This window comes from Fukomys damarensis, unplaced genomic scaffold (genome assembly GCF_012274545.1).
Source record: "Fukomys damarensis isolate Sample0158 unplaced genomic scaffold, DMR_v1.0_HiC HiC_scaffold_19, whole genome shotgun sequence".
NCBI classification, from domain to species: domain Eukaryota; kingdom Metazoa; phylum Chordata; class Mammalia; order Rodentia; family Bathyergidae; genus Fukomys; species Fukomys damarensis.
In genome coordinates, this window is record NW_022900931.1 from 5,868,078 (window position 1) to 5,880,530 (window position 12,453).

The window sequence follows — 12,453 nt, forward strand, 5'->3', positions numbered from 1 at the left end:
CAGGTCAGTCTCAACTACATAGTAACACCCTGTCTCAAAAAAACAAAAAAAAAAAATTTTTTTTTTTGAGACTTGCTTTGTGGTAGCTCGGCTTATATTCTGTGTGCACTAGGAACAAACTTGTATTGTGTTCCATATGTCAATGAGGTCAAGTATGTTGATCATAGCTGGGTGTGGTGGCACACATCTATGATCCTAACACTCTGGGAGGCTGAGGCAGGAGGATCACAAATTCAAGCCCAGCTTGGGCACCTCTGTGAGATCGTGTCTCAGAGTAAAAATAAATAAATAAAAAGGACCGGTAGGTAACTCTGTGGAAATGTCTTGGGTTCAATCTCCAGTACTGAAAAAAGTTGCTTCTGTTGTTAAAATATTCTCTATGTTTATTGATCCTGATTGATTTTTGTCTGTTTTATCAGTTGTTAAGTATTTATGTGTTTATGTAGGTTTATGTATTTCTCCTTTTAAATGTGTCATGTGGAAAAGTGTTTGATATTGTGTAACATGAAGAAAAAACTACACTACCCCAATTTGGTTTTAAAAACGAGGCCTAGGAAGACTCTGGATTTAGAGTGGGTCAGAGAGATTGGAGAGCGACCCTTATACTTTTCTCTCTGGTTCTGTTACTTACACTGAGTCTTGGTTCCATGATGTCTGAAATGAGGTTGGTGATACAATATTGTACTCATAGCTATCGAACAGGCTATGACCTCTGTTCTTTTGTTTTTATTTGTTTGCTTGTTTTGGTGGTACTGGAGATAGAATCTGGGCCTTCACATTGAGCTACATTCCAGTCCTTATTTATTTAAAAAAAAATTTTTTTTTTTGAGACAGGGTCTCACTATGTAGTTGAGTCTGACCTGAAACTCACTATGTAGCCCAGGCTGGTCTCTAACTCACAGCAATCCTCCTGCCTCAGCCTCCCAAGTGCTGGGATTACAGGAGTGCACCATCATGCCCAGCCCTTTCTTATTTTTATTTTTTTATTTTGAGACAGGGTCTTGTAAATCGTTACATTGCATGGACTGGGCTCCAATTTGGAACCCTCCCGCCTCAGCCTCCCAGAGTACTGGAATTTTAGGTATAGCCACCGGGCCCAGCTCCTTAAATTTCTTATCTTTTGAGCCACCCCACTACCCCACAGCTGTCTCCTCCTTGTCCACAAGTCCCACTAACAGAACTCCTGTAGGAGTCATCCAAATGCTTGCTTGCTTGCTTGCTTTCGCCGTGTGTCTCCCTCCCCTTCCTGGCCCTCTCAGTGAGGCCTGTAGCTGCCTCTCTCGCAGGGTCACCCATGGCACCATTGTGGAATCCAACGGGCAGTTCTCCGTCCTCACTGTCCCGGATGTAACAGCGGCATCTGAACCGCGTCCCCCAGCAACCTTCCCCCACTCCGTCTCACGGCCACACCTCCTGCATCCCCGCTGACCGTTCCTCCTCAAAACTGTGGGACCCAGATCTTTAAACATTGGAGTCAACGTGGGACTGGGGGCGGGGCAAGCCCGGGAAACCCCTCTATCTACGCTCCCGGGGCGATCATGTTGGGCCTACAGGTTCTGAACGTCACCCACGTCCGGTACCGCCCCCGAGTCTCCACAGAAGTCTCTGAACAACAGACCCACTTCCGCTTGGACCCCTAATTGGCTTCTCTCCAGCCAGAGTCCAGCTCTTTCCCCGCTGAGCACCTCTTGCCACAGCTGCCCTCATTGTAACAAAACGATGGCTCAGGTAGTCGGGCTGAACATTTTGAGGCCGACTTTTCCTTGTCTTTTCCATCATTGCCTAGATCTGATCGATCAGCAAGTCTTGCTCCTGAACGGGTCCAGAATCTGGTTCTCCTTCTCCCCGCCCCATGGCCTCTTGCCTGGGAGGCTGCCCTATCAGAAGGCCTCTTTGTACTCCATCCCACTCTGCAGCCAGAGCGACCCAGTGAGTCACTAACCCATCCTGTCCCTTTGCTCAGAGCCTTTGGTGTGGCAAGGGCCTCCTGGCCCTTCCTAGATCAGAAGTGTCCCCGTGAGAGAGGCTCTCTCCCCACCCCAAAGACGGGGAGAAAGCAGGAGGCACCAGGGAGAGGGGTCACTATGGCTCAGGTCTGCTCAGGTGTGGTGGGTCTCAGAGCCCAGCAGTGTCCCTTGGTCCATTCCCAACCCTGCAGCTGGGTCTGTGATGTGACTTTCAGGGCCATCGCTGATGGCCTTTTGGGGATTCCCAGCTCCCCCAGAGTCACAGCCTTGGGGCTGTCACTGTCACATGTACTGCTTCCTGAACATACCAGGGTACCCACTGCTGTCTTCCTGGGGTCCCCTGGGCGCTGCCTTGCCGAGACTGTTCCTCCCGTCCTCAGATGGCCCTTCCGGCCCTCTCTACCACCCAACCTCCTGTCTCCCTTCACCTCTCTCCATGGTCCTCACGGCCAGCTTTGGCTTGGGTGATCATCGTCCACCTCGAGCCCCCTCTGCCCTGCACCAGCCGGGGTCAGTTCTTACCTTCCAGGGTGTCCTGAGTTCCGTGAGGCCTCGTGCAGGTTGAGGGACACTGGGGCCAATGTGGGGAGTCAGCACTGTGGTCTGTAGTCTCTCAGCAGGGTTCACACGCTACCCGGAGCTCTGCTCCCCCCCCCCGGGCCCTGTGCCCCTATTCTTCCTGTCACAAGCAGTGGACAGAGAGGCCTTTCTAAGGCACAACTGTGAGTCAGCTGTGTGGTGACCCAGAGCTGGGTGCTCCTCTCCACTGAGCACGATTACCTTTTAAACAGCACCTAGATCTCACCATGGCCCCCAACGCCAAGACCCTGAGCTTAGGCCCAGGCCCAGGCCCAGGTAGTGACTTTGTGTAGCTCTCAGCCCACCCAGAGGATGGGCTTGGCACTGCCTTCACACCCTCGCCAGGCTGCCAACCCATTTGGTCAGCATCATTACTCATGGGGCAGCAGCAGGGAAGAGGGCTTCCAGAACCTGGGTCTCAGACACCACCGCCATGCAGAGCTGGGCCAGCCCAGTGCAGCCCTGGTCAGCCCTAGCCCGGAACAGCACAGCCCTGGGGTATCATCGTAGCCTGGCCAGCCTGGCCGCCACAACCCTGAGGCCAACAGCCAGGGAAGGCTGGGATCAGGCTGCGCCCCGCATTTCCCTGCCTGCTGCTGCAGGTCACACCCTGAATACAAATGCAGCCTGCAGGTCGGAGCTCGTCAAAAGCTTCGCGATGCAGCTGCTAAGTGGTGGCCGCCTCTGTGGCCTGGCCTGGCCTCGGCCCCACAGCTGCTCCTGCCTGGTCACCGTGTGAGCACCCACCCGCACTCCCTGTGGGCCCAGGGCCCGTGGGGTGTTGTTCTTTGGCTCTGTTAGTCCATGTGGGCTGGGAGTGGGGCCTAGGGAGCTACCTGTGGGACCCCAGGTCTGCCTTCCTGCTGAGATGTGGCAGAGGGGACTCTCCCTGTCTCCCCTCTGTGACTGGAAACGTCCAGCTCAGGATGACTGTCAGATCTGTGAGATGGCAGAGGGTCTGGGGCTGGTTTGACAGAGCATGGTCTGTCTGTCCCTGTGCCCTGGATGGACACAAAGACCTGCACAAGTGGAGAAAATCTTGCAAGTTTCCTTCCCCAGAAAATGGAGCTCCTCCTTGGGGGGGGGCCAGTTGGAAGCCCCCTCCCAACACCCATCTCTTGCTGGTGCAGAGGCCTCTTGAACGGGACCCTGAGGGAGCCCTGCCATCCCCGCGTCTGATGCCCTTGAAGTGAGGGTCTCCCAAGCGCCAAATGGTTTATTACATGGATTTTCATGCCCAGCTGCCTCGCATGCCTCCCTCCCTCCTCCCCTCCTGCTCCCCACCCTCCTCCTGCCTCTGAGCACCACCTGTCTCTCCAGCCTGCCTTGGCAACCCCTGCTTGACTGTTGCCAGGGAAACCGCCTCCTTGGCAACAAGCCGGCATCCATATGACATACACGGGAAGGGAAGGCTTCTGCCTCTTGCTTAGACTGTTGTTCGGTTCTGCTCTGGAGCCCAGTGGGGTCTGAGGGTGAATCCAGGCTGGGGTTGCAGGAGGAGGGTGCAGCGTTTTTTCTTCTTTGGTGATCATTCAGAAGCTGCTTATTAAGCACCACCTGTTTGCCTAACTGTGCAGGGCCCTTTATGTACAGTATCTCATTTAATCCTGCATTAAAGCCTGCAAAGTCCCTGTAATCATTCCCATTGTACCGTTGGGGAAACTGAGGCATGGAGAAATTAAGGGGTCGCCTTGGCTGGCAGGTATCACGGCCAAGAGTTGAACCTAGTCATGTGTGACTTCAGAGCCCTGGTCCTTCCTACTCCTGTCAGGTCTCTTCAGCGTGGCCCTAGGATGTACCCGCGTGAGGGAGGGATCCCCTCACCATGGCCCATCCGGTGCCCCTCTCACTGTGCTAAGACCAGCAGTTGGCTCAGGAGCACAGAGGCTAACCAGGCCCCTCCCGACCTCAGGGGGCTCCCAGGCCAGGGGGAGGCTGTAGGTCTCCTGCTTCATCATGGCGACCCCTAGCTCAGGTGGAGTTCACCACTCCCCGGCGCTTTCTGGAAGGGCGCCTGGGTTTTGTGGGCCTGTGGTCCCTTGAATTCCCAGGGAGAAGCATCAGGTAGGGAAAGATCAGGCAGGGACGGGTGGGGGCGACCTGACAGCCAAGGCGGGACTGCAGACCCCTCAGCAGGGCACAAGCTTGGTGGGCAGGAGGTAGCCCCAGCGGGCACCTAGGTCACCTGCGAGCCCGGAACAGCTGGCGGGGAGGGTGTGGGTGAGTGGGCCTGACCCTCACAGGGGCCGGAGTTCTGAACCGGGAGTGAGGGTGGATAGCAGCAGTGGCCTTGGGTACCAGGCAGGGTTGGGACAGGCAGGAAGGCTGGCGTCCCCTTCATGACCTGCTCCGGCCTGGACGCCCTGTCTCCCACAGGCCCTGCAGCACCGGGAGACCGAAGTCTACGCCTACATTGAGAGCAAGGAAAACAGCCCGCTCCCTGCCGGGAGTCCTCCTTCCCAGGTATGCAGGGCCTGGGGACACCAGCCTGGCTCCTGAGCTGTAACCTGAGGCCCCACGATAGCCCCTGACTCATAGACGGATGTGAGGACAGCCTTTTGGGGCAGTGTGGCGATTACAACTCCCACTGGTGGGCACGGTACGGTGTCTACGCTGGCCGGTCGGGCTGGTGCCAGCGAAACTACGAGCCGGCATCCCAGCTGTTGTCCACTGGAGCAGTCTAGTCAGGGTTCCAAAAGCTCTGTGCCAGGACCCGAGGCCTGTGATCTAGTCACCTGTTCTCCCTCAAACCTCAGTTCTCTCCTCGGTAGAGTGGGTGGGTAATGTCTCCCTGCAATACTGTGTACCCCAGAATGCAAAGGAGCAACATCCACACCAGAACATCGAACCCCACACAGGATAAGGTGATATTAAGCCCTGACAAGAAGGGAGCGCTGGGCCTGGTGCCCGCCCCCCAGCCCAGTCTGAGACTCCTAGTTGAGCCTCCTATTCTCCGTGTCCTGACTGGATCAGGGCCTCCAACCCTGGCACCCTGAGGATGGCGGGGACAGCCTAGGCAGCACCCACCCTGTGCCAGGCCTCGGGGTGCTGGACAAGAAAGTGAGGCAGGGCTCTGCCCTCTGGGAGCCTTGGTCTGCAAGGAAACAGAGATGTTTGTAGTCCGAGTGTGAGGGCCGGACTCCAGGGAGGGGCCAGGCCAGCGCCCCTGGAAGGCAGGGCTCCCCAGACCCCAAGATGGGTCCTGCAGGGTGAGCAGGAGGCGGTCAGGGAACCGGGGGTGCGGAGGGGGTACATCCTAGACCAAAAATAGAGGGTGTGGGGAAGAGGAGGCTGGGCGCAGGGTGGCTGGAGAGGTTGGCGATTTGGGCTTGGGCAGAGGGCAGGCTCTCTGCAGAAGCCTCACGGGACGTAATTGTGCCTGTGACACAAATGAAGTTAACACAAGTTCGTTCTTTTCCTACCTGATGTTTTTTCTTGCTTTCTTCCTTTTTTTTTTGGCTTCTCTTCTCTCTTCTCTCCTTTGTCCTCCTCTGTCTCCTTTCTTTTCTTCTTCCTCTTCCTCCTCTTCTCCTCTTCCTCTTCCTCCTCCTCCTCTCCCCTGACCTATTCTGCTTCCTTTTTTCCCAGGAGAGAAGACAGCAGTTTGAGGATGACAGTGAGGTTAACCTGGTCTATGAAAACCTCTAGGACAAGTTCCATCAGCCTTGACCCGCACCAGAGAGGCCCAGAGCAGTCCCTCTCGCCAAAGGACTCCATCTGAACCAGGAGCCAGGCCCCAGGGACACCGTACCCCTCACTCTTACATGCAGGGCCCCCCTTCCTTGGGCTGCCCCACGCCTCCACTCTGTACCCCCACCCAAGCGCGAGACCGCAGCCCATTCTGTGGGCTCCGAGGAACCCAGGAGGACATGGCAAAGATCTTGTCAGCGCTGTGATCGAGCCCTGAGGATGGATGAGTGACGGGACCCCCATCTGACCCAAAGGCTGGGTGGCCATGCCCAGTGAATCGGGAGGCTGTTGGAAGGGTGGGAGACAGGTGGGAATAAGCCACACCCAGGCTGGACTGGATGTAGCAAGAGAGACTGACCCCAGGGGTCCTGGGGCAGCGCGGTCAGTGTCTGCTGGTGAGAAGGGATCTTCTGGCATGTTTGGGGTGGGGCACAGGGTTCAGGACAGCTGCTGCTCCCCAGGAGCTGAGTGAATGACTTGGACCTGAGGCTCTCCCCTTCCCCAGTTAGGAGCCCCAGGTTGTCGCGGTGCATTGACCTGGTGCCCTGCACTCACTGTGCCACCCTCCTGTCACTCTGCTCCTCAGGCCTCCCCCTCAGGGTCTAGTCCCTTAAGTCAGTCCCTCTGTCTGCCGGACCCGGCCCACCACCTGCACTGCTGCCAGTCCCCTCCTCCTCAGACTTCACCTGCCTCAGCCCCTGCCTCTGCAGCAAAGGTCAGGAGGGACCCTGTGGCCACCAGAGCTGCCTTGAGACCTCCTCTTTCCCATGGAGGTGCAGGGGTGTGGCTTGGTGCCTGGCCTCCCTGACTGGGCGCTTAGAGAGGTCTCTATGTTGCAGAAGCTTAGGCTGGGGCAGTCAGGGGGCTCCCCAGTGCCTGACCCTGAGCCTTCTGCTTTTCTAGGTGGCAAGTGACACCTCGAGGTGCATCCCATAGGGGCTCAGTGTCCCTGTCATCCAGGCTATCAGGCTCCTTCCCTTTTCTCCCCACCCTGTTTTGGCCTTCCCACTGTTTGGCCATCTGGGAATCAGAGAGCTCAGTCTTCCCTCCCTACCTTCTAAGCTGCTCCAGAGCTTCCTGGGGTACTTTTGTATCAAACCCCAAATATGCTCAGGGAGAGGGGGAAACTAAGGCACAGGCCCAACTCCCAAGCAGCACTGGACCACCAGCCCTCAGGCAGCATCATTTTATTTTTTATTTTTTAGATTTTGGGGACAGGGTCTTACTCTGTAGCCCAGGCTGACTGTGAACTCCTGGTGATCCTCCTGCCTCAGCCTCCTGAGTGCTGAGATCACAAGAATGTGCCACCACACCCAGCTTGGGCAGCACCTTCTGCAGGGACAGGAAGGCAGTTTGGGGTGAGGATGGGCACAGACTGAACTCTGGGGTCGCTGGAGCAGTTTAGTAGGGTGGCAACAGGCCTTCCAGGACAGCCACAGCCTCCCAGCTTGGTCTGATGTCCTGGCCTGTGAACATGCAGCAGGAAGGGCTCCTGCAGGGGGGACTTAATCAATGCCAGGCCTGCCTGGAGGACACGGGATACCTCATGCAGAGCCTTCCAGACTCCCGACTGCAGCAGCCAGAGGTGGGGTCCAGGGTTGGCGAACACCAAAGCCAATGAGACTGGGGGTGCCCCCTTCCATATCCACTTCCCCCACATCCTGACCCTCTCTGTCCTCAGCCCTTGGGCTTTCTGGCGGGGACTAGGGCTTTTCCAGCCCTTTCCAGGGAAGTGAGGGGAATTGTATGTCGGCTTTCCTGCCTGTCCCAGCCCAGGTCCTTTCACAATGGCCCCTCGCAGCTGCCCTGTCTCCACAATTTCTTCCTCACAAAGCAGCCAGAGAGGACCTAGTCAAACCTCTCTGGAGACCTCCCATCTCTCCTCCGCTCTTCCAGGGTTCCCGCTCCACTCAGAAGAAAATCCCAGTTTCTCCCTGAGGCCAGTGAGGCTCTCGGGGACCGGACTGACGGGTCACCCTCCGGTGGACACAGACAATGCCAGCTGGGTGGCTGAGCCTGCCCCAGGGCAAGGCTGGGAGCACATGGATGCTGAGGTCTCCAGGGAAGGGTGGGGAGCAATGTTCTGGAGCCCACTGGGTGGCAAAGAAGACTGAGCACCCGGTCCCCAGCCCCCAGCACCAAAAGCCTGCAAAGATGAGGGTTTGCCGCTGGCAGTGAGGAAGGAGGAGGGAACAGAGAGAGGGCTGGGAACTGAGCTCCCCGGGAGCAAGGTGGCCACCAGGCTCCTTTTGGATCCCAGCTCCACTTTGCAGGAGAAATGTGGGCTTGAGCAAGTCACTGCCGCCTGCGCCTGGCTTGCCGTGACAGTCAGGACTGCTCCGGAGGACAGATGGGGGACTCCCTGGCACAGGGAGGGGAGTGTGCCTCCCCCGAGAGCCACCCTTCAGAGAAGCGGGCTGCAGGGGCAGAGGAGAGAGACTCTGCTAAATGAGAGGACAGGGAAAACTCAGAAGGGAAGCCCCAGGCCCGGGAGGCAAGGCGCAGCCTGCTCAAGGGACAGGGCGGAGGGGAGGGGTGCTGGACCTGGGAGAGGCCCCCAGAAGGAGAGAAGCTCATAGAGGTGGAGGGTTCTTGAGGAGGCCTGGCTGGGGCTGATGGAGCTTGGACTTTCAAGGGAGATGGATGTGACTGTCCCGAGGGAGAACTTGGGCTTAGAATGCACTGGAAGCCCCTGCAGAACCTTGTCCCAGGGCCCCACACACAAGGAGCTGAGCACCTCAGGGTCTTGGTGCTGCTTCTCTGGCCTCTGCCTGGTGGGTTTTCCCACCATCTCTCCTGGCCTCACCTGCTGTTCCCTCCTGAGGTCTTGTTCCACCAGGGCCTTGTCACCCATCTCAGAGCCTCAAGGCATCGGAAATATGCTGATGACTTCCCGTGGCTCTCAGCCCCCAGCTCAGCCTCTCCCAGCAGGGGCAAATGGGTGGAGATAGATAGGCCCTCTCCAGCTGTCTCAACCTCCAACCCACTCTTCCCTGCAGGCTCTGAGCCTTGAAGGAAAGAAGGGAGCAGCGGGCCCTCTTCAGTAAAATTTCCAGACGATTTTGTGCAGCTGAGTTTCCATGGGAACATGTGCCTGTCATTTCCAATCCTCGGTGGGGCTGGGGTTCCCTTCACAGCAATATGGTAGGACTTTAGTGCGTGGCCTCAGCCAGGGGCAGCCACCACTCTTTGGCCACCAGCCCTCAACTAACCTGAAATCAAGTTAAAAGCAAAACCTGCCCTCTCCCCAACTAATTTAAAGGCCATGCTCGACTCTGAGGACACCTCTGGGATTTCAGGGATGGATTTTTATGTAGTTCAATAGTTTTCTTGGCAGACAGCTGCTCCAGGAGAGGTGGGTATTGCTTCAGCACAGCCAGCTGAGTGGTGTCTCTCTGTCCCTTCTGAACACCCGAGGGACATTGCCAGCCCTGAATCCAGATTCCAGCCTTGAGGACAAAACTAGCCTGAGGCTCTGAGATGACTTCCTTCCTTCCCCCTTGACCTGTGGTCACAACTAAGGCCTTAGAGCTTGGGTCAGGCTATGCCCTCTGCATTAACGTGTGTTTTATGTGTCTATCTAAGTAGGGGACATAGGCGTGTGCTATGGCAATAGGACATTTAAACTACAGCGCGGTGGAAGTCCCTTAGATGCACCTGCCACCTCCCAGCCTCCGTCCCAGTGTCCATCCCGCTGGGTCACTTGGAGATATTTTCCTCCTCGTTTTTATTGCATCTGTGTACATACATGCGAACATACGAAATGCAGGGCGTGCGTGGGGTTCCCGTGGAGTTCTGAAGTGTCACAGTAGAGTCGCCCTGTGGGTGCTGTGCGTCCTGGCTTTACTCATGCAGCTCCACGTGGCGTGGGCCTATCCGAGCCAGCCTGGAGGCGCTGCCAGACTCTCATTACAACGGATGGATGGATCCTAATTCAATCAGCCCCTACCCATGGCCTCCTCAGGAGCTGACGATGTTTCAGCCTCACGTGGGTACTTTGGGGAATGGCCTGACACTCTCCTCCCCACGTAGAAACCTCTTATCCAGAAATTACTCCACGGGAAAGAACAAGAATGGATCAGAAACCGCCAAATTGTCAGGCCCCGAGCGGAAAGAGCCACAGGGGAACCTGGTGTTCCCAGGGCGGGGAAGCCCAGGAAGGATAGATGTGCTGCAAAGGTGCTCTACCATCCTTATATTGCTCAAATCCAGGGAGCCCTAATCCTGGCAGCCTGGATGTTTGGATCCCACGTCTCCCCTGGAAATTCCCAGGCACAGCATGCCTGGAGGTATGAGCTGACACTTAGAAGCTTTATAATCCGGGATAATGCTGCTGTAATTGGCATTGTTCTGCCTTTACAACGCTCTCAGTACCTGGAAATTTACTTTACAAGTGGCTGTGTCTGGAGTGGGTTTAATTTTACCACTTGTGGACCCTACGGCCCTGAGAAATGCTGGCATGTCTCTGTCTCCCCCTTGTCTGCCCCAGCCTCATTCCTTAACTAGGACCCTATGTTCTGTGGCCCAGATTCTAGCGGACCTCCAAGCCTTGTCTCAAGACACAGCCCTGTCCCTGGTCCCCCACCATGGGCCTGGCCTGATCCAGGGGCTGCTTTTCTCTCCAAGTCCTCCTCTTCCCCGCATCAAGCCTACGAATCACAGCCTCCCTCCAGCCAGTCCACCTTCCAGCCCTTCAAGTCTGTCTTTCTGTAGCACACATCTGACTGTGTCTCGTTCCTTCCAAGGCCCTGAAGTACTTCGTGGTTATGATCAATTTCATGCCAAGAACATTCAATGAACCAGGCATCATGGTGCACATCTGAAATCCTAGAAGTCTGGGAGGCTGAGGCAGGAGATTGCAAGTTTAAGCCTGCCTCTGAAATTTAGTATCTTAGAGAGACACTAAGAAATTAAATTAAATTAAATTAAATCGAAAAGGGCTGGGGATGTAGCTCAGTGCGAAGGCCCTCCCCAGTACTGGGGGAGAAAAGGATCATTCAGTGGGGGAAAGAACAGTCTTGTCAACAAATGGTGAAAGGAGAACTGGACATCCATGTGCCCCAGGATGTCATTGGACCTCAGCCCACACACACAACCTCACTGTGGCTTCCACTGTCTGCGGATCAAGGCTTGACCCTCTTCCCCACGCTCTGACTCCTACTGCCCTTTCTCACGACAACATTGGTTCAGCTCAACTACGCACCAGGCCACCAGCTCCTTCCGCCAGCTCTCACAGGCCCAGAGCCACCCTAAGCCCCAGCCGGGGCTGCTGTTCCCCAGAACGCCTGATTCTCTGTCTCTGAACCTGTGCTCTCCCACTTTCCCTGCCCCAACTCTACATCCTGTTCTTTGTCTGAAGATTCCCGCTCAAAGGCTTCCATGACCACAAAGCCTCCAGAAGCCCTTGTCCCCCGGTGAAGCTTATATTTTCCTCTCCTCGTCTCACGTGGAATTGGCACGCACATCCATCTCCCCCAGAGGCCCCAGCTTCCCCAGCGTGGAGAGCACTGTATTTGTCTCTCTTTGTCTGTGCCTGGCTCATCTTCAGAGCTCAAGAGCCATTTGTTTGAAGAATAAATGAGACCTTTCCTTTGTGGGCAGCTTCAGCGCCTGTTCTTGCTGCAAAGGGAGAATGATTTTTCCCCCACTTTGCTCTAATGAGCATGTGACCCATTTCACACGTGTGAACACTGAGACAGAAGAAAGCCTGCGTCCACCGGGAGAGGGGAGGCAGGAGGAGTGTGGGTCCTGGATGCAACCTACTGTCTGGCTAGGAGGCGAGGCCTAGGGAGAGGGAAAGGCCAGCAGCCCACTCCCAGCCCCGCCTGCCAGGGCTGTCAAGAGGCTCCATGACGCGCGCGCCTACAGGGGCCGTGAGCTCCGTTAGGGTGGCTCTGCTAATTGATCCCAGAAGCCCCTGTCACTGCCAAGGGATGCCTCAGCTGGCTTAGTGAGGTCCTAACCACAACCTCTCGCCTCACCAGATGGTCGCCCCTCCTGTCTCAGCTGCCTCTGGGCAAGGCCAGACACCCTTCTTGGAACCAGCAGGACTGAGCCCAGTCAGGGGCACAAGGGGTTTTCCTGGAGAAGCCCCCCTGGGGTCTCTCTTGTTCTAGGCACTACTGGGTCACAGCCACCCCAGAGTGGCTGGATCCATGGGGGAGGCTCAGGGCTGCTCAGTCAGAACTCAGCTTCCAATGCCCCCCCCCCCCCCCCC

At 56.5% G+C, this 12,453-nt stretch overlaps 1 protein-coding gene across 2 annotated transcripts in view; it reads left to right on the top strand.

Annotated features, from left to right (window-relative positions):
* The window catches only part of Nfam1 (NFAT activating protein with ITAM motif 1), a 29,262-nt gene extending 21,781 nt beyond the window's left edge, over positions 1-7,481 (top strand). For both annotated transcript variants that reach the window (XM_010634402.2, XM_033766192.1), the window contains exons 5-6: positions 4,923-5,009; positions 6,135-7,481. In XM_010634402.2, the coding sequence (XP_010632704.1) occupies positions 4,923-5,009; positions 6,135-6,194 (147 nt within the window). In that variant the 3' untranslated portion in view covers positions 6,195-7,481. The remainder of the gene's footprint in view (positions 1-4,922; positions 5,010-6,134) is intronic.
* Positions 7,482-12,453: the final 4,972 nt, after the last annotated feature.